Source organism: Zonotrichia leucophrys, chromosome 3 (assembly GCF_028769735.1).
Source record: "Zonotrichia leucophrys gambelii isolate GWCS_2022_RI chromosome 3, RI_Zleu_2.0, whole genome shotgun sequence".
Lineage (NCBI taxonomy): Eukaryota > Metazoa > Chordata > Aves > Passeriformes > Passerellidae > Zonotrichia > Zonotrichia leucophrys.
Genome location: NC_088172.1, coordinates 97740133 through 97766927, shown reverse-complemented (window position 1 = coordinate 97766927; position 26795 = coordinate 97740133). Strand labels below are relative to the sequence as shown.

General features: G+C 37.8%; 1 protein-coding gene across 6 annotated transcripts in view; it reads right to left on the bottom strand.

Annotated features, from left to right (window-relative positions):
• The window catches only part of MACROD2 (mono-ADP ribosylhydrolase 2), an 856447-nt gene that overhangs the window by 583502 nt on the left and 246150 nt on the right, over window positions 1-26795 (bottom strand). For all 6 annotated transcript variants that reach the window (XM_064709456.1, XM_064709457.1, XM_064709458.1 and 3 more), the window contains one exon: window positions 10192-10308. In XM_064709456.1, coding sequence (XP_064565526.1) covers window positions 10192-10308 — 117 coding nt within the window. The remainder of the gene's footprint in view (window positions 1-10191; window positions 10309-26795) is intronic.

The window sequence follows — 26795 nt, the reverse complement described above, 5'->3', positions numbered from 1 at the left end:
CTCATGGATGTGTAGGTGCAAAAGGACACCCATGTATCTGAAAGACTCAGGAATCTCCATCATGGACCTTCTGCCTCTTCTCTGATGCCTCTGAATTCCCCATGGTGGGAAACCTGTGTAATACAAGTTTTCTTTACTTCTAACCAAATTATTCCCAAGCTAACATAGGGACAGTCCTTAAGCAAGGCAGGTAATAAATATTCTTTAGCAGTAAATCACACCAAGAGGGGAGGTTTTATATCCTGTAAAAAACAAGCACATAGCAGGGATCTGGCAGTTCTGGAGCCTCATATCCCTCCTTTGGCTAGGGCCAAACATGCAAAGGGAAAACTCACTCTCTGAAATTGTCTTTCTTTGAAAAGTTTAAGACTGTGATCTACAGTGACTTGTTTTACATATTTGTTTTGTTCAACTCTCTAAAGTAAAAGAAATCCCACAATATCCACGGCTCCCCAGTCAATTTTGCATTAACTTCACTTTCAGCTTCTAATGAATAGGGCTGTATTACAACAAACTAATTTTAAATTAAGTCTTCCCTGGGACCATTTCTGCTTCATTTTGTGGGGAAAAAAAAAAAGTTGTTTTAAACAAGATTACACCTCTGACAGGATTACACCTGACATAAATGCAATCTTTTACTGGCGTGAATTGTGATTTTCAAAACTGAGGGCTTTCAGATAATGAATTTTTACACTACATTTTACATTTACAAACTGAGGGCTCTTAATAATGTATTACATGACATTATTTTGTGTCCATGACACCTCTCAGAGTCTCAAGGGGTTTTTCCTCCCTCTCTGTGTTACATATAAACACATGTGGAGCTTCCCCAATTCTGTTGGAGGATTAAAATTGAATAATGCAGCTGTTAAAACAAAAATGCTTCAATAGAAGCTGTTGTGTTCATGGGTACTTCAAACAGTTTATAGTCTTGTCTTATGACCTGTTGTTTACAGTCCATGAAGACTGTGAGATATTCAAACAATATTCTTATTGTATTCTTACTTTCTCAAAACCAACCCACGTGTTTTAATTATAATAAAAACATTGTATAAAATTATACTGAAAGTCTAGTCAGAAAGTTACAAAAAAAAAAGTGCTCCAGACAGACATAGCTATAATCAGATATCAAAGGGGTTATTTTTAGTGTTGCAAAGCATTTTACATTTATGTATTTATTTATTTATAAGCCTTGGAAAGCTGCCAGCTATTTTTATTGAAAAACTAAATAGGAAGCATACATAGAAGAGTGCAGTAATGCTCCAACACATTGTCATGTTAAAATATGAGATTTTTCAGACATTTCTCAGTCCATCTCTCTGACATATCACTAGGAAATATGAGAATTCAGACCACTGTGTTAAAGGAAATTCAGTATAACTCACTTTCCCAAGGAGCCAGTAGAGAGTTTCACATCACGACAAATGGCTAAGCAAGAGTATGTAAGAAGACAATTCAAAGTTGGTGATGGTTGTTTTAATTAATAATTTCTTCCACCTTCTTACTGCATAAATTATATAATACAAATTATACTCACCAACAAACCAACACATGGGCAGAAAGAGGCACAAAAAGTTGATATTGGGAGTATTAGATCTTCCATGAATAGTTTCCTCCTAAACCTAGTCCTAGAACTATTATCAGTCTCTTGGAATACTAATGAGTCTTTTAAGTCATAGTTTGGGTTTTAACATTTAGATACATCCAGAAAAGTCTAAATCCCAGATCAGGGTGAGTGCTGTGCCCTGCAGATGATGGATTCCAAAGCTCCTCTGCATTCTCAGCAGACCAAGTCCAGCAAGCTGAGAACCCTGTGCTGCAACCCTTAAAAACTTCTCCAAGTAGTTTTTGGCCAAAAAAGAAGCCACATCCAGAACTTGGTTTTTCTTACCAGCTAATAATCTAAAAGATATTGCCATCTACTCAGAGGAAAACACATGATACAGCATTTGCAAGCCATGCAATGGTGTAAATAATCTGCAATCCCGACCAGCTTGCACAGAGCTACAGCAACATAAATGTGTCCCTTCCATCACTTGCTTTGGCTTTTTTGTTTCAAAAAGGTAAAAAATCACTGATGGCATCTCAAGAATCTTCATAAACATTATCAAAAACTCACAAATAGCAAAAAAGGAAGAAATTAATTGGAGAACTATAAGAAATTAAAATAAAAATCCCTAGTGAATGATCTTCAACTTGCATGAAAAGTTAAACAAAACTTGAAGAAAAAAATCTGTGTGAAGGCAGTATTAAGAAAAGGGAGATGCGATCAGAAACTAAAAGGGGGAACAAATTTCTAGTGCTGAACAGCAACAACAAAAACCCACGTGAATTTCATCCCCATACTTGAAGGCAAATATGATGTTCTCTTTTCACCAGCAGTGAAACAGCATCCTCAATATATAAAATAATACCAATTTTACTTCTTATCACTATCTGATTAACAGTATTTAGATTCCTTCCTACAGCAATTAAAATATTATTTATACCCTATAGTCTCACACCTGCTGTTTTCTTTCTAAAGAGAAATGTTTCAACTGCTTGGCCTTAGTTTTCACAAAAAAACAACCCTAAGTACATAGATCAAAACACTGTTGCATTGAACACCCTCAAAATTCCTCTGCTGAGTGAAACAAAGATCTTTCAAAAATCATTTTACATAAACTTCTCATCCTATCTACTTAAGCCTGGTCTAAAGCAATTACACTACAGATGAAGAACTCACAAAACAGTCCTGCTTTTTGTCTGTATTATTCCTTCAAAATATAATCACAAAAAAAAACCAACACCAAATTAGCAACTTTAAACCTCAACGGCAAGGTTTGTGGGTAAGTGAAGGAGAGCTCCAAAAAAAATCACAGCACCTTTCAGATTCATATTATTCCTTCTGCTTTATTTCAAAATAGTAGAAAGAAAATCTTTATTTATTACTTCTGGTCTGATTACTTCCATTTGCAAATAATTTGTCAGATTTTTGGCTGGGTAATGTGCAGTTTCAGCACAAAAAGGAATCCTATTCTTTGCTTTCAAGAAAGAAAATTAGGCTGTACTGTTTTTAAAACATTCCAGTTACAATCATATAATTATTATTAATCTGAAGGAATGATATGAAGGTAATGACCTCTGAGGGGCTCCAATTTTAAACCTTTTTGCTACTCCAGGGAAATGGAGGATCAGCAGTTAGTGTTCTGATTCCAGCCCCAGGCCTGTGCCAGCACACTTTATAAGCTAAATCCAGGTTTGGGAGACAGGCTGCATATTTTTCAGAGACTAAACCAGCATAAATCACAACGTGCCAACACACTATGAGGTTAATGTTGTGTTTTACTACAGTAAGCAATTTCTATCACCATTTAAAATGAGACAAGCAAAATTCAGGCAGACAAAATCTCATGCATCAAAGATTAATTTTCAAGTACTGAGCACTGGCTTTAGCTACTGAGGGAACATATTAGAGTTGGAGCAGTAACCACTGCACTTAAAGGAGTATAAATATCTCCAGTCTAACTCCTCCATTCTCCTTGTCAGCTCACTGTAGTGATGGGAATTTTGTTTATTTTTCATGCAATAGACTTTTCCATCTTTTTATTATTATTTGAGTAAGAAGGACCAAGTATATCCGAGTATGGAGGAAATAAAATATATAAGCCTGAAGGGGCACACCGCCCTTCTCCAGTGCCAACATACCTGAGGAATGACTCTACAGCACCAGTGTGCAAAGGCATATTCCAGCAAATTATTTTGCACCTCATTAGGAGACATTTGAAATAGTACCTTGCACATAAATTAAGCATTAGCAAAGTGTTTACACCTTGTAACTCACTCTCTGTTCCATCAAGGGGGTTTCCAGACAGTGCTGGATGCTCATGCCAAGCAACTGTGATAAACAGTGCAGGCTGCTGTCCCCAAACCACCACCCTGCAAACAGTCCTGTGGCTGCTTTCAGTAACACTGAAAATCAGACCTTTGCAGGAAATGCAGCTGTCCAGAATTAGAGAAGTAAAGCCAGGGAGGGAAATTCATGGCATCAGGTTTCCACCGCCTGCTATTACAACATATTAACACACACACTGTATTTTTGCCAATGGTGGACCCAATTACTGAGCAAATTTCTCTAAAATTTCTCAGTGCCCACTCCTGTCCTGGAGTTCAGTATTCAGTGACCAGACTACAACAAGCAATGCCCAGAAGAGGAGGATTTAGATTTAGCAGTGAGGATCGATAGTAAAACCTTTCCTTTAGCCACAACACATACATTTGTAACCAAACAATTAGATGTGAAACGACAGCTTCCAGCAGAGCATGCCATGAGTTAACCACAGCATGACACTGCAGAGAACACTGACAAACACACACTTGGGTCCATTCACAAATTAAATTTTAAAGAATCTATCCATTAAAAAAAGTCTATGAGGTAGGCTCAAATCCAAGGACAAAGACTGTGTACTCTTGTGATGGAGGATTCTTGCTGATTCATAACCTCTGGTAGCTACAGCACTTGTCCCTTTTATTCCCAAACTGATAACAGAGCCTGCACAGACTTGGAAGAGAAAGAGAGGTTTCAACTTGTTTAGCTGAAGTAAATAAATAAATGCATTCCCCATCATCCCCAGGAGTCCCAACTTCTCCCTTTCACAGGTGTGTGGGGGTGTACGTAAGGAGGAGACAAGACACACAACTTTACAATAAACACTGTGAAAAAATCTAAGGAGGCTTTAGGACCAAAGAAGTAATCATTAATACTTCCCTTCCAACACATTGACAGTATAGGCATGTGTGTGACTGCTCATGGTGAATACAGCAGGTCATTAAGATGACTGGAGCCAATTAGATCAAATTAAAACACAATAAAGGCATGACTTCACTTACTTTCAAAATGGTCTTAAAATACATAATATGATCTTATTAAAAAAACCTTTGTAACCCAGAAACCACGCAGAAGAAAAACACAAATATGTGGTAAGTGGTTTTGTTAACTATAAAAACCTTTCCCAAAGGATACTGAAAAAGAAAAATATCTCTCAAGAAACAGAGGTCTCAGACCTTTGATTAGTATTAACTTGCTTTGCTTAATTTACAAATTGGTTTTTAATGTATCAGCAGTGATAATGATTTAAAGGGATGGGAAAGAGCTGCTGCAGCTCAGGAAATCCTTGTGTTTCTCCAGATACATATTGCCTTCTCAGGAGGTGTCATGCAGTTTGGGCACATGGCTGGCAATAATGTGAGGCTACTCAACTAAGATAAAGAGAAGAAATACATCCCTGCTGGAAAACTATCATAACTTTTACGAGTTTATATGCTATTAATGATTGTGTCACCTTAGGCTGTACCTTTTTAACTAAAATTTAATCAAAATTCCATCAATTATGCATCAACTGTGGGAGAAGATCAAGAATCTTGACCAATTGAGAGTTAGTAGCCAAGTCAGTCTTCTCCAAGCAATCCTTTCTTGTTCACATATTCTTCACCTTTACACCTTCCTAATTTCCAGACAGATTTCCAATTCCCAGACTTCCCTTTCACCAGAATAAATAGGGAGGTAGCAAACTGAGCAACCATCACAACCGTGCAGAGGAAAGCAACATTTCAAGCCTCACATATCAGAAATTTAGAATAATTTGAAACAAAACATGTATTGTTTTATTAACAAGGTAATTAAAATAAGTAAACAGATCTCTTTATGGAATCCTGGAAATCTGAAAAATTTCCTTGAACATTATATCCCATGCTTCCAACTGGTCAGTTTTGTAGTGCAGTAGAGTTTTGGAGTTCCATTTCTGCATAAATCAACCTTTTAATTACAGCTCTGCAACTGATCTCTGAGAAAATTAGGAGATTGAAAAATCAGTACCATTACAGCCTTACTTTAAAATAATACCCTGCAAATATTCATCTTTTAAAGACTGTAAATTATGCCTACATTACAGTAGCACACTTTGTAATCTCTACTTTTTAATCTCCACTTCTTAATCTGATTAAACAAATTTAAAGGATGATTCCTCCTACTGTGTTTAATACTAGCACTTCTCCTAACTACTTATTTCACAGCAGGAACTGTCTCTCAGAGCACATTCACATTATTACTCCAGGCTGATCTTGGACCAGAAGACTTCCTATATATGCTATTTACTCAGGGACTGTGCTTAAAGCACTAAAAATGTCAAGCAAACAGAAAAAAATTTTCTAAATATTATAGATTTATTATGAACATAAACCATTGTATTTAGAAACTGCCTAGCAAGGTGTCTCCACCAAAAGTCCACCTTTTAGATTTACTGATGGTTTGTTCTATCCCATATTAGAGGCTGTAAGATTTTATTTTCCTAGATTTAGGAGTTTTACTATCAGACATTTTTCAGAAAAATAAAGAAATTGTTACTAGACTTGGCAACAATAGAAAAAAGTTAGTTTGAGGGTCCTTTCCTGCCTAGGTCAGGGTACCACAGGCCTGTGCTGGTTTTCAATTGTTTTCAGGCCTGTTAAATACCAGGCAGAATGGGACTCTAATTTCTAATGTGTCCTGACAGGGTTCTTTTTTTATAGTGAACCTCTGCAGCAGATAACAATCCACAAAGCTGTTATGGACCCCTCGTTCCAGCCATAAACACAATTTACATCCAGCCCATTTTCTGCCAGCAGAGCCAACTGAGACTATTAATCAAATGAGAAAGAAAACAAGCATTAGTAGAGCTTTAAACAGATACTGTTCATCTGTTATTTAAAGCATGTCAGTATCAGAGTACTGCTCAGTGTTTGAAGATCAGCTGTACAATATTTAGAATGAACTGTTCTTTAAAAGGAACAACAATATGAAGTACAGAAGTTAAATAATTGATGATCAGTCTGGGACAGCTTTAAAGGAAACTAAGAGCAAAAAGCACTGCCTTTTTCAGCCCTCCAGAGCACTATGGAAACTTGGTGCCTGCATAGGTGTTGTTTGCTGAAAAACAACAATAGATGACATCAACCAAATTATGCATTCAAGCAAATAACTTGGTTGGCATTTGGGGGGGCTTTGTGTAGGCTTTTGCAGTACAGGAGGCAGATGGTGATTACACTGATTTCGGTAAAACTGTACTGAATGTTACATTAACTAGTAATTGGAAAACTCAGTTTGACTTCCTTCCTGTTTTCAAACAGATTACTTTTTGGCATGAAAAGTTCATAAAGAAACATCTCCAGGCCACAGACATGTTAATCTTGGTCTGTTCACATTATTGCAATAAGGAACCAAGGAAAACTATGAATTATTGTATGCATCCTCTCTCAAAACATTTGCTGTTGCTTGTGTACTTCACAAACTGATTTCTGACTCAGAGGCACCAAGAACAAATCACAGAAAGCCAGCCTATACACTCAATCATTGCATTTTTTAGTCAGACATTATTTTTTCAATTTTTCCACTATGAAGAAGTTATTTGTCAGACATGTTCTTGTTTAACCTAAGTAAATATAGCAAAGTACTCAATAAAAATACAATAGATCATAAAGGAGATGGCCAGAGTGGTTTTTATTTACCAACTACCACCTTCCTAACAAAGCATACCTTCCCTTCAGTGCCAAACTTAATTCCAGCTTCCTCCAAGTCATTTATAAAACAAAGCAGTATGCTGCACGATTTTTGAATACTAAACCTTTTTTACTGTGGAGTCCTTGCTGAAGCCCAAGTCCTGCATCAGACAGCACACACAGGCTGCTGCATCCCAGAGCAGCTTTGCTGAATTCAGCAAACTGTTTCCAAGCAAAGCATTTCAGGATCAAGAACTTGAAATGGGAAAATCCCAGGGGTAGGAAACAAAATTGTAACATTTTAGAATTCTGTTAAATAACAACAAAAACAACCCACCTAAACACAACAATTCATCATGCTAAGAAATTCATTTTACATTCACTATAATTGTCTGTCCAACTACAGTCACAAGAAGAACAGACAATAGAATAAATAATTCACAACTCAAAAAAGTGTTAACTGATTATTCTAGTTGCTCCCCTATCCACAAACAGATCAATAGAAAGCAAACTGCTTGTGAAAGTTGGAAGTTAGCAGTCAACCATAACCTTCAGCAAATTGCTGGCACACAACCTTGCCTCACAGCTGATCTGGATGGGAGAGCCTGGACCTCCTTTCACAGCACTGCTTTCCTCAGGAAAGGCAAATGCACCATAGTTCCCATTGAAACTGTCATACCATTAAGACAAAGTGACAGAGAGTGACAAAAGATATCCAGTAGCTTTATAGCTCTCTAAAATATGAAACCAGTCTCGACTGCTTGATCACTTTCAGATGAATGGTTTAAAAGGTACAATAATTTAATGAGCCCACAAACTAAAGCTTATAGAGGCAAAAGTAAAAAACCATTTGGTGAGAACACAAATATATTTTCAGGAAAAAAAATAAAAATCAAGAGTTTTAAAATCTCAGCCTCTGCACAAAAATTGTGTGTTTCCCTCCCTGTGTCTGTTGGTGAAAAAGGTATCCTTTCCCCTTCTTAGGTTGATGCATGATCAAATACAAGTAGACATGGCTTTGATGCAATTTCAATTTCTCAGGATACTGATTAAGAAGAATATTGGCTTTTCCCCATGCCTGGTTACAGGTTTTATTTCCAACTTCAGGTGATAATGGGTTTTCTAATTGTTTTGTTTATTGTTCCTACACAAAGAACTAAGATTTTCCTATAGCCTTCAAACAGGATCCCATTTTTCAAACCTAACTTCAGCAGTCCCTTGAACTGCTGCAAGATTTAAAGGGAGGTCACATCTCAGACATGACCCTTCCTCTTTCTAACACACATATCAGTTGCCTTGATACTTTTTATTTCATTTCTATCTCTAAAATACATGGGAGGAATAATGCACCTACTGATGAGCAGCTTTTCTGTCCATCCAGAGTTACTTTTTGGTTAAAGGGGAAGAATTAAACATTAAACACCCCCAGAAAAGTAAATTACGATGTGTCATCCAACAACCCCTTTTATGGGAACCTGGTCATGATCTGAGCCATATACAAACCGAAGCTAACTACCACATTGAATGTTCCTCAACAATTTCCCTGACCTCTAGCCAAATTAGCCTTTCATAAATGGCCATAACCATGTGGTAAAACTACATATAAAATACAGCAAAGTTTTCCCACACATAGAAACTATCACTGTTGAGAAAGTAACTGGAAACTCTCATCACTGTCATCATAGAAAGAGCAAAAAAATTACTGGGAAAACAATTTTCCTATTTACCCAAGACATTAAGGACTACAGGAGCCTAGACAGATACCTGCTACTGCAGCCAGTGTTTGATTTTACATGACAGTTAAGAGAGATTTGGATATTTTTGAATGAGCCATGTTCCTGCTGCAGCCCACATATCCCAAAAACAACAACAAAAAAAGATAGTTGAATTCTAGTTATATAAACTTGGCAATGCTTTTTGGTATTTGTATCTTCATGGCTCAATATATCATTCTGTAATATCCTAACTTGCAAAGATTTCCTACTTTTTATTCTCACGTAATGGACTGGTCAACCCATGTGCTGTGAAAGTGTTACTGCTTTGCAAGACAAGCTCAACATCTACACAACACAGCCAAATAACCATCTTCCTACTTGAAACAGGAGGAAAACTTTTGACAATTCCACTTTCAACATGTGCAAACATTCCAGCACTGAGCTGCACTCTGTCGAAAGCTAAAGTGTGACAGATGCCTTCACAGTAATTGCCAATCAGACACTACACAGCAGCTGAAAACACAATACATCACTTTGATCTCCTGGGCCCTCAAAGTATTCACAATCAAGGAATCAGCATGAAGAACATCAAATATGCAACATTTCAAAAAACTGTCTCCGCGGAACTTAAATATGATAATGTATATTTTGTTCATATTTCATAAAGCATTTCCAATCCTTTATTATGCATATGAAAGGATAGGTTCTAGCTTGCAAAAAATAAACATGAAAGCTGCTTTATATTTTAGAGACATGGAAGTTTTCATCGCACAACATAGGTGAAATAATCATTTAGAAAAGCCTGAATTGCTTTGAGGGGAAGGCATTATTACAGAACATGCTTAATTAAGTCCCACTGCTAATTGTGTAAAATGAATACCCCGTTGAATTAGACTGCAGGGAAATGAACCGTGCACACCAGCAGCACGTGCAGGAAACAAAAAGAGAGAACGGCGTGACTTACATTTGGCAGGTAGGTCGTATCCACAGGTAATTTTGGCCTGTCCAGTCTCACAGCCACTCAGGTTGCGACACTCAGCAACCAAGCAGGGCCCAGCAGCTCGGTGAATGCAGCCATCCACTGCAAAACAAGCCCAGAACCCAGAATTTATTAAAAGCCACTTTTTATGTTGCCTTTACTCACGGTCATAAACATTTACTGCCCATTTTTACACCCACAGCCCAGACCAACTGATCTGGAAGTTGATATCTAAATATATACAATTTTTTTCTTTTGATAGAATTAGTGAGTTTTTCAAAACCATAATGTTTAGCCAACTTCTGCTAATTAAAAAGCAAACATCTAGAAAATGTGAAGTAGAGTAGAAGTTCCAGTATTAGAAAAGGATCTTACTGAAGGCTCTAAGAAATTCTCACGACAAATTATGAAAAGAATTTGATCCCCATCCAAATGCCAAACTCCTTTACAACATACCTCTGATACTTCTACAACTGTGCAGGTCATTTAATGTCACCACGCTACTAATGCCTTATATAAAAATTCCAATAAATAATGCTTATTGTTTGGAAATATAAGAAATACCTACTTCTGAGCTTTTTAAATTTTACCATTTTTTAAAGTTTTGCAGTATTCATGCAATATTTTGAGTTAATTAAAAAATAATTACTAAAGGTTGCAATTGCAGCTAAGTATGCAAGAAAATTTGTAGAGTGCATAGATCTTATTACCCTCAGGAGCCAGCAAAAGAATAAAACAAGGCTGCTGGTACAGCAATTCTGCCCTCTCAACATGCAATTCAAGAAATCATTTACTGTAATTATAGCAAAAAGTTTGAGAAAAAGGATAGAAAATAATAAAGGAAGCAGTGTATGCACGAACATATTCACTAGAGTAAAGCCCTAATTCAGCAGCAGCTATGGAGTTCAACTACAAGAAATAATCTTCACATAAACTACAACATCAACTCAAAAGGTAAAATAAACAAGTATAAAGGCTAAACAAATAGAGCTAAGAAAGGAAGACTCTGTATGAACACAGTTTAAGATTTATTTCAGATTTTATTTCAGATTTAACTAGTTCAAACTTAGAGCTGTGCCCTGCAGCATGTCTGAAGCAGTTAAACCAGAACAGGTTTGGAAAGCCAAGGGGGGATGGGTTTTTAAGAGATGCACATCACCTGGTCACAGCAGGAGCTGTGTAGCTTCCTACAGGCTCCCATTTGGGCAACCCATGGCACTCGATGTTCCCAGCAACCACACAGAGCCCACTGGGGAAACTCCCTGCCCCTGAGATGAAACAGTGTCTGTCCTCTCCACCTTCAGGCCATAACTGGTTTTATGAGGTGTGCAGTATTTCCTCAAGTCAGGCAGCCCCAGGTGGGGAGGCAGATAACATCTTCAAATGGATGAAACTCTTCTGCTAAGTGTTAAAAACCTGATTGTCCTTTCTGAGGAGTTCTATACCAGAGTTCATGTTCAGGTGATGCAGTAAAATTGGATAAGCAGTTCCTTGCAATACTCCATGCCCATCCTGGTCACTGGTTTTCAAAATGGGTTTTTGTAGTACTTTATATTTGCAAAATATACCTACAGAATCATGTGATACTGCACTTCCAATGAAATTTTCTAAAATTGTTAATTGAAAAGTCCATGGATGCCAAGCCACCAGCTGCAAGCACATTGCACATTCTCTGTCCCAAGACACCAAAGCTGCTTCTTCTACCTCAGCTGAACTTCTGTTTTTAACTTATCCAAAATCTCTGCTCAACAGACTCCAAGATGCTACTGCAAGAATAATGTTTTGTAAATGGAAGAAAGAATGCTTGAAATCTATCCTGTACTCGTAATATCCAATTTAATTGTTTTAACCTAATTACTAAATGCTTTTCCAAACCAAGCAGGATAGGTAAAGTATGCATTGGAACCTCAGAATAATTTTATAAGCAGCATCACCACAACCTCTACCAACCTTAGCACTTCCTGAAACATCAAATAAAAACAGCACAGATGCTTAGGACTGGCACTTTCTCCATGATCCTTTACAGAGGAAGAAGTCCTTAGGAATACTGGACAAGCACTCCAGCCCATGCGAGGATCTGCTTGGTGGCGGCTGACGAATCATTCCCACCCCTGAGGTCCTTCCTGTCCCCACCAGTTCAGCACTTCCCTTTGAGCAGTGTCTGTGCAAGGCTCAGCTGCTCTGCTCTCTCCACTGCGCAAACCAACCTCTTCTTCCTCAAACTCCACTCACTTGAGCCTAATTCCAGCTCAGAGCACAGCCAAACAACAGGAAGGAAGCAAAGGAAACGATGGTTTCCTTCCTGCAGAAGGAAACCATCGCCTCTGCCAGGGAACTGGAAGCACAGGTTTGCCACTTCAACCCTGTGATGGATTAAAATACCCAAAATCAGCATTCCATGTGTCAGAGCAGCTGTGATCACACAGGGGGTCCCAGCTCCCCATCTATAACCCCTCTCATGTTGGAAGGGTGCTCTTAATGCAAATACAGCTATGATAAAGATGGTCCATCAGTAGTTTCCTGATTCCATACATCTGTGTCCAACCTTTATAAGCAAAGAAGCTCCAGAAGGATGAAAGAATAATGAAAAAAAATTGAATTCTTAACAGAGAAAAATCAATTCTATCACAACCAATCCTGACATATGACAAGGAAAATGGAAGACATCTGCCAGAATGGAACAAGTAGACATGCATACTTCCCTTATAAAGGTGGCACAAGAGAAAATGATTGAATACTCCAGACAGGCTTAGATGGAAAAGCAGAAATTAGCATTTGATATACTTCAGTGACTGATGACAGGGAAGAATGAAAGGGGGGTGGGAAGGGGGAGCACAGCACCAACAAAATCAAAACTCAAAAACCAAACACCAACACACCCAAAACTTTCATAATACCCTCTTTTCCCTATCATACTTCATTAAATACATTAATAGAGATGACCTCTGGTCTATGCAGCATTTTTTATTTCATAATTCAATAACTCATGCCAGAAATAGTCTATGTTTCAAACAATAAATTCACTTCAGAACTATTTTGAAATATATTGTCAAATATGAGCACTCTGAATAACACGAAGCAAGATAATTGCAAAGGTAGAGTAGATTGACAAATCTAAATATGGTTCTTCAGCCTCTGCTACAATATGTCTTAGACACATTAATTAAGAAAAAAGAAACATGGAACAGGCATGTACGAAATATTTGCATGAAATATTCTGTTTTCTGGAGGTGTGTAGCAACTTCTAACATCAGTGTATAGAGAAACAAGCACTATTAACAGGGAAATTTAGTGGAAATTACAGATAATAATCTCAGAAGGGAAAAATTGTGGTCAAAGGCATTTTGTTATTCTGTAGTAATGATGAAGAAATTTACACTATAATAATGGCATGCTGCCAAATTAATAGCAAAGTGAAAAACCCTCAATATATTGGTTTCAGATATTTAATCTGTATTTTCAATTTTCAGTTTGCTATATAGATGCTCATCTGCATTATTCCAAACAGATCTGGAAAACATTAGACCATATCCCCCTGTTCACTGTACAACTGGCTGAAAAATCCAGTCAAAATCTGATTTGGCATCACATGACAGTGACAAAGAATTGTGTTTTATCACTGCTTTCTACAACCAATAAAAAATGTGATTTCACTTCAAAGCCCTCACTCTGCCTCACAGTGTGCCTTTTTTGTAGAGGCTGCCTTCCTGTTCAGGTTTATGGAAATCACACAGATATGCTTTGGGTCGTTTTCATACACAAGTGACCTGCCATTTAAGGTCTATGGGAAAGATGTGGGAAAAATCCCCCAAACAAAACTGTCACTCATAACTGAAAGAAATCCAATCTCTGATCTGCATGCAGATCAACCGACAACACTTGAAGGTACTAAAGAGAGGGCTTCCAACCATCCCCCTTGGTACTCTGCTTCTTAAAATGAGTTTCAGGCTTATAAACTAAGCTACTTCAAAGGGTTTTTGAGAGCACTGAGTCCTGCCTAGGGCCACCAGTGAGGCAGTAAACACCCACAGGGTGGTGGAAGAACACCCTCTTCCCTTCTGCCTCCCATCCCAACAAACTGGTACCCCACAATCTGAGGTCCTATAAAGTCTCTGAAATAGCACACAACACTTTGGCTTTTGAATGACTGCAAAGACTGAATGCAGGTCGACCTGTCTTTTGAAAAGTGATCCTGTTACCCAGAGCCTTCATGTGTGGAGAGCCCAGAAAAACTGAGTTTCTGTATTTATTGTTTCACCATGCTTGGGTGGACAAGCACATGGAAGGGGCATCTCAATTTTGTAGACCGACAAACATGAACAGAATCTTGAGGGCTGAAAAACAACTGAAGAAACTTCAGATTAATTTCATTCTCTATAGTTGAAGTTGTTCATGCCTGTGTAAAGCTATTAAAAGTAGCACTCTAATTTTATTTTTTTTCATGAAAAATAATAGCTATTTCATTGCATGCTTCCATAAGTTTCAGGAGCCACTAGGGACAGCACTTTGTTCTCCCAACAATTCACCAGAAGCCATTAATGAAGAAAAACTATTTCCAAACCTACTGCAGTCAAAGGCATTGGTTGCACACCGAAGTCAGCTGAAAATAATTGCTTAAAACACATGAACAAAGTCAGTGTCAAAATAAAAATCCTATGCAAAAGGGCAGCATATTAATAACATCATGTTAAACAAAAATATGTAAACTTTGACACCATTTTCTCCCTATACACTGAAGGACACTAAAAGGTGAAATCCTTTCTTAATTAATTTATTGTAAAACAATTGCATTTGTGTTCCAGAATTAAAGGGTTAAAGTTATATAGTAAAAATACTAGCTAATTTAGTGTTATACAATCTAGAACAAATCTATTTCTTAGAGAAAATTTCTTAAAATTGCAAATGAAGCAAAAGCACAGGAAACACAGAATTAAGGGTATCATGGGATGCTGCTAAAAAAAAAAAAAACCTCAGCAAAACTAGCCTTGCAGTGCAGATGGTAATAAAAAGGGTAAGGTAATCTAACACTACAGCAAAAAATACAAACTCCTCCAGGAATAATAAGGCCCAAATTTCTTTTGTGACCTTGTGTGCAAGGCTGAATAAAGTGAAGCTATGATGTAAACAACATATGCAGATTTATTGTGTTACATTTCAACAATCTATACAGTCTTTTTTCCATAGTAATTCTTGTTCTCTGGTGCTTTTCCAGATTTTTCATTTTGTGTTTTCAGTAGGAAATTCATGAGGTTTGCTTATTTAAGAAAGTCACCTGTGCTTGATCTATCCCTGAAGTGGTACTGCTCTTCCACATGGCAAATGTCATAAAAGAGTATAAAACCAGGATAATGTCATTGCTTTAGATGCACTGCTGGGGACAGAAGAGGAAACTGCTTTGTGCACTGTAGGACCTCTGCTACACACACCCTCCTTCTTGCGGGCCTTCCAAAAATGCCCATTGCAAGGGGGTGTGTGGCAACCAGAAGGAAAACAAACAACAACCAACAAAAACACAAAAAGCACCACTCTCCAGAAAACCACCACTGAACCCCCACATAACAATCAAAGAACCAACTCACAATGAAACTCAGCTTCATTCTGCTAAACCATTGAAGTACCTCTGAAAAGTTCACTGGAGTCAACTGCTGCCAGAGTTGCAACTGTACCTCTGAGACCAATGTCAAGAGGAAATAAATCCTGACATCAAGGGACAGCAGGTGATGCTCTAACGAACAAAGGTGGGGATTTTAAAAAGATTATAACACAGACGCCAGTCAACTGCTAGGAACAGCAGTTTTTATTACTGAGATGGCCTCTGTCATTGGGAAGTTTAACGAACTGGAGATTTTTAATCAATGCCCTGGTTTACAGGCCTCCAACATAATTAATTTTTAAAACTTAGCAATTATACAGTATTTCCCGGCCAAAATATCAATGTTCAAAAGCAGGATCTTAACCTTCATCTTGAAATTTCTCCATTTTAAACACAAAAAGCACAGATGAACCATTTATTCTGAGATGGCTAATTCCCTAAATTGGGTTCACATTTCATCACAGTCTACATTCACATTCCTTAAATATTCTTACTTTCAAAACCCTTAGTGTGTACACCTTATTTAAGATCAAAATGAGACCTACAAGTCTTGATGTTTAAAGTACTGATTACCTAATATGTCAATCCAAATTCTCTGTACATTGCCTTCTTTTCTTAAGATTCAACATTCTGAGGCTGCACAAGGGGCCTTTCAGGCAGATAGAATTACATTTGGGGATCCTCCCACCTCCAACCAACCACGCTGCAGAGCAAGTTTAATGAAATATAATAATAAAACATAATAAACCATTATTCCAGTAGATATTGCAAGGAACAAAACTACTCATAACAAGGCCAGGTGTAAACCTCATTGTGAAGTCAGACATGGGAAACTTGTATTTTGAGTATTGTTTAGCTGAAATCCTATAAATTTAGCATTACAAACCACCAGTAATTGCCTGTCATGGTGAAAAGTACTGGGAAATAAATTTTAAAACCTAGTGGTTGTTTTAAGAGAAGGTTGACCTTATCTGGATGCAGTTCACAGTCAAGCATAACAAAAGCAGCTGAAACATCCAACATAATCAATGTCCTTGCCATAAACTGGCAAAAAGCCCATACGGGTAAAGAAATCAACAAGAACTCAAAATAAAGCTCACTTGCCCACAAATCTGAAAATTTCAGTGCCCTACATTTATTGTACACAGTCAATTATTCCTACTTTGACAAAACACAAACCAACAGGAAGCTCACAAATTTTGGCAGATTTTTTATTTTAGTTAAATATCTCAGGATACCAGAAAATCATATTAAAAATAAACTAAAAGCCAAGTCACAGTTGTCCTGTCATGCTGGCAATGATGATTGGCAAATTCCTTCCATAAACAACTAAACAATGAAGAAAGTGTCCATTTTATCTCACACTTATGACATCATCTTTCTTAGCCTTCCAGTGCTCTGCTCCAATTTTGTAGATGAGAGCTGTAATGTCAATAGGATTCACACTTTTGTCAGCCCACTCAAGCAGCATAAGGGCTCAGAGAAACACGGGGCTGATAAACCTGTCTGAATGTCACACTTTTGGCAAGAAAAAACAGTAGGAAAGGCTCCAATAGTGCTTTTCCAGTTTTTCCCAGTCCAAACTGCTGACATTAAGGCATGTGTGAAGGAGCCATTCACTTCCTTTTAATTGTGTTAGTGTTGAGACACCTGACATGCCACACTCTTTTCCAGATGGAAAGGAGACAGCTAAGCCCTACATACAGTGAGCACAAAAATTGCTTGTTTGTTGTTTACTGAGGAAGGAAGGGATAAATCTGGAGAAATTCAGGTTACTCTGTGCTACTAAACCAAGCTCAGCTCACACTCCTCCCAACTTGCACCCCCAGTTTCCCAAAACAGCTATTAAGAAGGTGCAAGTTGTTTGAGGTGGTATCACCCTGAAGAAATGGGTTTGGCCACTGAAATCCTTTCCTCAGCTTCCTGGGCAGCCACATTACTTCGTTTCCAGCTGGATACTGCACAGATTGGAAAGACAACAAAGGCTTATCTACATTTCATTGTTAAGACGCCTACTTTGTCCTGGATTTTTGTTTTTACTCATGTTACCATGCTATTATTACATGACTGTCATTTTTCAGTAAATATCCGTATTATTGCCTTTAAAATGTCTCTGAACCCCTCTTTGCCATGATGGCTATTGAAGACATTGGGCTACCACTGTCATACCAAGCTCTGTCTGGTGCATTGTCTATGGCTTCTTTTTCCTCCTGCACGGTTCAGACACATTAGGTTTAACTCAGAGAAAGGCTAAAGGAACAAGAAGGTGATAATAAGATAAAAACATGTCTTATAGGGCAATGAAAATCAGATTTTATTTTTAAAAAGCTATTTATTGGTGCTCTGATGTTGCAATAAAGAACACAGAAATGGACCAACTGGTATGATTTACTGTCCATCTGTCTCAGTAACCTATGCCACTTGATGGCCAAAGAAAATGCTTAAAAGAAGAGGGCAAGATCAGAGAAAGAAATTACCAGGGCATCCACAGCACTGGAAAATCACAAACATGAGAAGGGTCTTTTCTGCATGACTATGGCCTTCCTTTTTATCTTGGGGTTTTGGCAATTTTTGGTTTGGTGGTTTTTTTGGTTTTGAGCTGGGGGTTTCTTTTGAGTGTTAAGTGTCATAGAAATTCAAAAACGTATGAGAGTCTATTTTCCAATTTTATATAGTCTTCGCCTAATGCAGACAAGGAAATTAATACCACAGGTTATTTTGAGAAAAGGCATATGCTAACCTAGAAAACAGAATGATAATAGAAAAACTTTCTATAATCCTTAAGGAAGTTTTTTGTTTAGGGGCTTTTTTTCTCTCATTTACAACACATACAGACAAGTGCTTCTTCTTCTCTGTTGACTGATGTCTATTTTTCTTTGGAGTTTTTGTAATTCATCTTTTTCATCTCTATGCATTTCAGCATTTTAGAGCTCAGCATGAGAAGACAGGAGACTGCAATGGTGTGCTACATTACTTATAAATGTTTCAAAAAATCTAAGTGCATGGGCCGGTCAAAGCAGATGAATTGTATTAAGCCAGAACAGATATTTGCATATTTGGAGTACAGTTATTAAGCAGTCATCGTGCAGTGATTATACAAATTTATTCACTACAATCAGCCAGCAGTTGACAGGCACAGGTCAAGGATTTAGACGGAGCAGGCTATCAAGTAATAATTATAAAATGACTGTGTAAAAGGAAGACTTATAACAGTGATGCCTCCTCACAGCCCAAAAGGCTTTTGGCATGTCATTCCAGAGAATTTTAAAGGTAGAGTGAAAATTAAAAAAAAAAAAGTGTAATGTTAACCACTCTTTCCCCACAAAAATGGAAGGGGAGGTGATATAAGCCCTTCTCAACAGAGAACATGGAAGGAGGCCATTCTCACACAGGTCTTTGTGGATTTGAAGCCTGAGGGCTTCCATAAGGAAATATGACTTCTAATTAAATAAAACTAATCCAGACATGGGAGAAGGTGATTTTTCTATTTAGCCACAGGGTGCACCAAGCACAAGAACACTATACATCACTGCTGGAATGAAAGAATACATTAAAGTTTCTCAGAAAGCCTGGGAGAAGACACTGAGCCAGAGCCAGACAAAGGAGGTACATGGTGCAAGGGGAATAGCTCCACTTCTGAAAAATCTTTCAAAAGAAAGGTGGGCAGATCTGCCAAGAAAAAGCTTTCATGATTTACAACTGCAAATATTACATCCTCAAAAATTTTTGTAAGCAATTTGATTGTTTTTAAGAGCCATCTCTTCCCTTCCCCTCTAACCCACACAGGCTTAGTCTGACCATGCAGCAGCACATCATCTTCCTGCAGGTTTCCATGATGCACCAACTGTGGGAGAGAGGGTGAAGAAAGCACCAGAGGAAAGGTCAGTTACAGAGGCAAAGTACATTCAGTGCTGGGCATACTTCAAAAGGACTTAAAAAAACCATGGGGATTGTAGGAACTCTGAATTAGGGCAGCAGCTGGAATGTACAAAGGAGTAAGACTGAGCACCAACAAAGGAGATACTCTCTGCCTCGCAGCAAGGCTTAACAGGCTCTAGGAAAACTCCAAGTTATTTACTGAGGAGCAGCTGTTTTTCTTATTTCCTGGACCATTTTCACCCGTTCTAATTTACTTTTATTGTGAACCACTGAAGGGAGAAAACTTGGTTGAGATACTTCTCAGTCTGCAATCACAGAAACATCCTCTCAGTTTGGAGTGCTGTTTCAAACCAGATTAATTAACAGTATTACGTATACAAAAACTGCCTTGCAATAGGTAAATCTAATTGAATGCATGACAATGTATTCTAATGGTATAAATACAAGGGAAGAGAAAGGTAAACACTAGATTACCCAGAAAATTATGTATGAACGAGATTCTTTCAGACAGTATTTTAACACAAGCCTGAGAAGTAATTACCCATAAAAACAAATATTCTCAAATATTCTTTCCTTTTGTTGAGAGCCTGTGACAAATCCTACATGCAACACAATCAAGAAAAAAGTAACTTAGTACATCTTGCCAAAAGATAGCTTCCAAGATCTAGGACACAACCAACATTTAGCAATGCTGAAATATCAACTTGTTCAGCCACATGCAAAAAATATCACATAAACTAAATACAACTTCCCCTCTGAAATCAGTATCATATCCTGATACAGACTTCCACTACAAATCAAATTCAGATGAGAAACTATTTATTCACAGTATTATGTCAGATTGCATGGCAGAAACTGACAAATCCACAAAAAAATATTAGATCTATATCTCAATCTATAAAAAACCACAACCTTCACACATAATTAACTGTATCTGCAGTACAGGGAGCAAGCTGCCATCATTGGACCATGCCTTCCTTTTCCACTACTAGACAGATTGGGTCTGACAGCAAAGTCCTGTTTCCAAGGTAAATGGAAAAGCCTTATACTAACTTCAGATTCTAAGAATTATCTGAAGAATTATCAAGGGGAAATTAGTGACAGAAAATCATGAATAAAAAGAAAAGGAATAAAAATCCTTGAGTGTTTATTTATTTATTTAATGACAGAAAAAAATTATATTTCTGTCATAACAAGATAACGGCAAAGCTTGAGATAACATGCCTTCCACCTTGCCCACTGTACTTGGGGGTTATTGCAGTGCAATCACTTTGGACAGAAATAATATAAAAAACCTGAGGAGGGCACAGAGCCTGATAACAGCAAGAAACCATTAGAGTTAAATGGAAGACTGATTCCAAAAGTTGCATGGGGAGCTCCTCTGAGCTGTTTTCTGCCCAGTCCTCCACAGGGCCACACCACAACAGCTTGTTTAATCAAGTCCCACACAAGCTTTTTTAACCTACAAAAAAGGTAAACCTGTAATTAATGAACTTATTACTTATCTGAGCTGCCTGCAACCCTCTTTATGCTCCGTGAGTTGTGGGAAGGGAAATTAAAGTACTAAGCACAGCTTAAATTTACAATCTAATAGTTTTCAAGTAAGAAACAAGACATCCCACACAGATGGCTATATTTACCAGTTCGGTAATTCTGGTAATTCCCTCCCAAATAACTTTATGTTTGTCCTAAAACACCATTAAAGCACAGATAAGGAACAGAAGAACTAAAGAGCTTGGTTAATCTGTGTAGCATCATTATGTATTATTTAGTTTAATATCTTCTTGTAGTAAATACAAAATCATTATGTGCCATTTTCTTCAAGAGAACATTGTAGTAAATTTGGTGTTGCAACAGAACCATTAAAGTATAATAGTGTACACAGAAAAATTCTACTGATTAGCAAACAAAAATATGTAATTATAGCCACAGTGTGGGACTCAGTTGGCTGGTATTTTATTGCATACTGTTCTCTAAGACTACTTTGCTGCCAAAAATAATGAGGAAAATACTGAGTTGCTAGTTCCAGTCGTACTAGAGTTTTTTGTCTTGATTTTATTGACATTTATAAAGCGATCGTCACATGTAACAAACAAGTCACATTGCCAACACTGGGAGCTGCAGTCTGCAGTGATTAACGAGTAAACAGCATCAATTCCATAGCAACATTCTACGGATGTGGATCAATATTAACTGATTTTTTAAAGAGGTAATTCTGAACAACACTTTGGCCAAAGCATCTCAAGTGCTCTGCAGTTTGAGCAATATTAACAAAATAATACAAGAGCACTGAGACATGGCTTTAAAATGAAAAAGCAGCTCAGCATTAGCCCATAAAAGCTGTAGTAAATACGTTCAAGTGTGCATATTTCCAATATATAAAAATACAGTTTTAAAAGAAAATACATATAATCATGAGTAGAAAGACTGAACAATATATATCCTGTGATATTTAGTATTCTATTTATGCCTCCAAATTTTATTTGCCAGCTTCCATTAAAGGGAGGAGAGGGAATAATATATATTTGATTGTACAAAAAAAGAGATGGTGCCAGTTTAAAAAGCTTGCAGAGAAATTAAAATCACAAAGGGTTAATCTGTTTCTGAAAATTTACATTGGAATGTTCACATCAGAGGCATTACACCATGGGTAGTTCATATCTAAACTGCAGCCTAATATCATTAGAAAGGAGCAACCACTACAATATGACAAAGTGAGAGGACAGGCAACACTGGCTGAAGGTACCAAAGCTCCAAAGACTGTATCCGTGATGAACCCTGGGAATAAATTCCTCTTCAAGTTTGGCCTCCTTTCTAGAAACATTTATAGCACAAAATCTTTACCCATTTTTAGAAAAATAAAAAAAATACTTAATAGTTTGTCAGTGGTGTCAAATGCAGAATTAAGTTCAACATGATTCTTATTATTAATCCACCCACTCTCAGAAAACATACTTTTAAAAACAGCTTCACCTACTTACTTTCACAGAAGCCAAAGGCTTGCACAGAGCAAGTCATGAGCTGGATTATGAGAAGGGATATGGTGAATTGGAGCCATCTATACACAGGGGATATTATCTGCACTTTTCCATTAAGATTTACCACTTTGGGTACATCTTCATTAGCAAATACGGAGGACAAATAAGAACACTCTTGTGGAGCAAAACAGCTGGTGGTGGGAGCCCGTAGTATAAATACCACACACAGTTCAGGTGCTTTTTGATGGTGCAAAGGGCTTTTGTTTGTTTGGGGGCTTTATTTATTTTTATTTTGAGCGAGATCTTGACTGGTTCTAGGGCTGAATGCCAGTTTGTCAGTGGCATGCATTCAGGGCACTTTTTCCAGTCTACTTTTACCAGAAAGAAACCTAGTTCATGATAATGAAGGTACATGATATCCAAGGTACATGATAATGCTAAATATCAAAGTGTTTAGCCACAGGACATGGGAATTTCCTTCAAAAGCACATGCTGGGCCCTAACTATAAAAAAAAAAAAGGGGCATGCACCTTGTATGGGTTTGAACTGAAATTTATTTGAATTTTTCAGGATTTTTAGCCATGCCTGAGTTAGTGTAGCTGCAAATAAAGGGGGAAAGTACCACTCTCACTCAAATAAAACAAATCTTTACATTTTCAAAGCAGCAGTTTGGTACTGAGCCCAACAATCTGTACAAATCAAAACTCAAAAGATCAAAGTAACAAGTCACATCAAACTCCAGCTCTGTATCAGCCACACACAGAAGTCAGCACGACAGGATATTCATCCCTTAAGGTTGTAGCTGTAAACAGGCACTAACAAACAACTGAGCAACGGCAGAACAAAAACATTCAGCAGCCACCCCAGGGTACAGGCATAAACAAGCCCTGCCTTACAATGACTAATATGTTCTGCTTGCAGTGGTGATGTTAAGGATGGAGCGTTGGGAGCCAATGAGACTGAGGGCAGGACACACCAACTCTTCCAGAGCATCCAGGAGACTTACACAAATAACCTAATCCTGTGGTTCTACTTACTTCGGATGGCAAGATGGAGAAAAGGAATCCTTCCCTGCCTTCACAATATTATACAAAAGATTTTACACAGCAAAGTCCTTGTGAAATACACATCTGAGGTCAAATGAAAAGCAACATGTGTGAATATGCTGAGGAACCATTTTACAAGACAGTCTCCAGAAGACCAGTGGTTAACTTATAGTTCCACACCATAAACATGCCCTGTATTCCAGTATTACCAGCATCATGCTGTAAAGACAAGCTGGTCACGATCCTATGGAAAGATGGCGTCTCTCACACTGATAAATGGATATCTTAGATTTACAAGCCTTAATATTATTAATGGCTTTTATTTTCAACATATATGCTTTCATAGAGTCAGAGAATAAATCAGGCTGGATTGGAGCCTTACGGGTACGCAGTCCCACCACCTGCCCAGGTTCCCTTTACAAAACAAATGCATGGTTGAACTAGATGGGCCTTCCATTCTTCTGAAGTCAAGAAAAACTACAGAAAATGTTGAAGAGCTGTTCCACCATCTAAAATCTGTTTATTGTTATTATTTTTTACTAATTATGTTTATGCTCCAGGGTAAAACAACACCCAACACCTACATGTTATTGAAAGTAAATGCTTTTCAATTATTAAGATGGAAGAGTGAAAGCTAAACAATAAAGAATGAAGGCTGGCTCAAAAGGCCTGTGCAAAAGCAGTCCCAAGATGACACCTATCCAGTTTGGCAAGGTGCCCATTTGTGGTGATAGCAAGAACCACAAAAAAATAGGTGCAGCTAAAGTATTAAGGAGGATGAAAGGTCTAAGCTGACAGCAAATACTAACCAGATCTGAATTCTCCAGTCAGACTCTGTTTGGGGAGGCCAGGCTATTATTTGTTATCTGAGCACTGAGGTATGCACAACATGGGCAGGCCCTGCCAGCACAGGGATGAGCCCAAAGAGCCTTAATGAGGGACAGGCTGAAGCCTCGAGTCTCTCTCAGTGTAACACAGGGAGAGGCAAAAGAGAAAGGGGTGACTTTTAACACAGCCTTCAGCAGAGGCACAGGGTTCTGATTTATTTTTCTCACATCCAGATCTTCTCCCTAATTTTTCTCTTCCTTTTCAACAACAGGGTTTTATTTAAAACTATCTCTTCTAATTAGAAGGCCATTTTCCTGATCTCTTGACCTATTGCACAATATGATTTTAATTAGTTCACACTGACATGCAAAGGCCTGGAGTTTAGTATTGCTTTGCCTGAACAAACCTATTTGCCCACTGAAATCCCTTACATAAACATCCCAAAAAAGACTTTTAAAAACATTTTTTAAAATATTACTGTACAAAATTCAGTGGGATAGAGTAATGCTGTAAAGAGTGATGTTCACGACTTTCTGAAAGACAGTTTTGTCTGTTGAACTAAACTCTTCATAATTTTTTTCAAATGAGTAGGATTATTTAAAATTGAGTACCAACCTATCACTCCTTGTCAATTAATGCCTTATGTGCATGTCAGCAGAGATACAGATATTACAAGAATATTTGTTTTGAACAGCTCATTTATCAGAGAATTTTATGTACTTTGTAAGGGAGATAGACAACAAATAGGAAAACATAGTGAGGGAAACTGAGGGTAAAATGATAAATAGTATTTGCAGTACTGTTCAAACTCTCCCTGTAGCTCCAGAAAGCCCCAGATCTCCTGTCTCCCCTTCACTCCCTTCACACTCAGCTCTTCCACATCTCCAACCTGGACTTTTGAGAGTTGTTGGCCAGGTAAAAGTCACATGTGCTACAGCTAATCTACATACAGCCACATGATTTTAACAAAATACGTAATGGTAGAGTCTCCCTGGATTTCCCCAGCTTAACAGAGGCTTTAACTTCTCTCTGGAAGTCAGTTTATAGAAATCTACTTGTTTTGAAACTTACAACTCTCTATCCAACACATCTGCAATTTACCCTTAGATTAAATAAGGCGTTGGGAATTAATAGTAGGTAACAGACAGCACAAGGAAACCAGAGTATGAGTGTTTCAACATCTGCAGACTGCTTATATAGGATGGGGCACAACCAAAGCACAAATTGACACTATCACTATTTCCTTTCCAGTTGGACAAGAAAACCCTGACAGAACTGTCTCAGACTCCAGGGAGGCCCAGGTCACACTACAGCCATCTGCCTATCTGTGAGTGAGTAAGAGAAGTCTGTGCTCCTGTGGTCAGGACACTTAGGAAACACAGGAAAGATCATGGACGTGACAGAGAGGATGACTCAGTGAGCATGAGAGCTTGAACTTCCACCTCTAGCATTTATTGCTGGAATACTGACCATCTGAATGTTTTCTCATCTTCAGCAGATTCCCTATCAAATGAGAGTTAGTGTTGCAAGTCTACATAATTGAAAGCAAAAAAATAGCTCTATGAGACAGCATTGGCACTTTTTTTGGAGTCAATCATTGTGAAATTACTGATGTTCCCTTGATATTTTAAATAGATACCCCAGAAAAGTACAGAATAAAAAGTGACTAGAAAAATAAGTTTAGATAGCCATGCTCAATCTTCTATTATTCATTAAGCTGCAGGTTTTAAGGGAGAACGCAGTTGTTAGGGCTTCTCACAGAAATCTGGCCTAATTAAGTTTTAATTCCAGCAAATCAGGAGGTATCCTTCATCCCTGTCAAATACAGAGGCACATGTAAACACCATTTCCCAAAAAGACAACGTCCCTTGGTAATTCCACAATGGATTTAGGCCAAAATTTGGCACCATCTGTTTATCATAAAAGGTCTTTGGGATTCAGGAGTCCAACCAGCCCTCTTTGTCTATAAGACCTTGGCCACATCTTCCTCCAGAACCCTGTGAACAATCAAAAAATCATTGCAGAACAGCTCCAAAAGAGCCCCTTCCTTCCTCTTAAACCTCTTTCTAGTTATTGGCTTCAGGCTATGCTTAAACTTAAAATGATGGAGTAGTGCTTTAATAGTAACATTATATATATATATATATATAACCCAGGGCTCAATGCCTTCAAACATCAAAAATCAGAGGCACTGCAGCAGGGGGAAGGGAGAAGTGCAGGGATTTGTATGTAAAGCTATTTGGAGTGTATCAATGCTAGGACGAG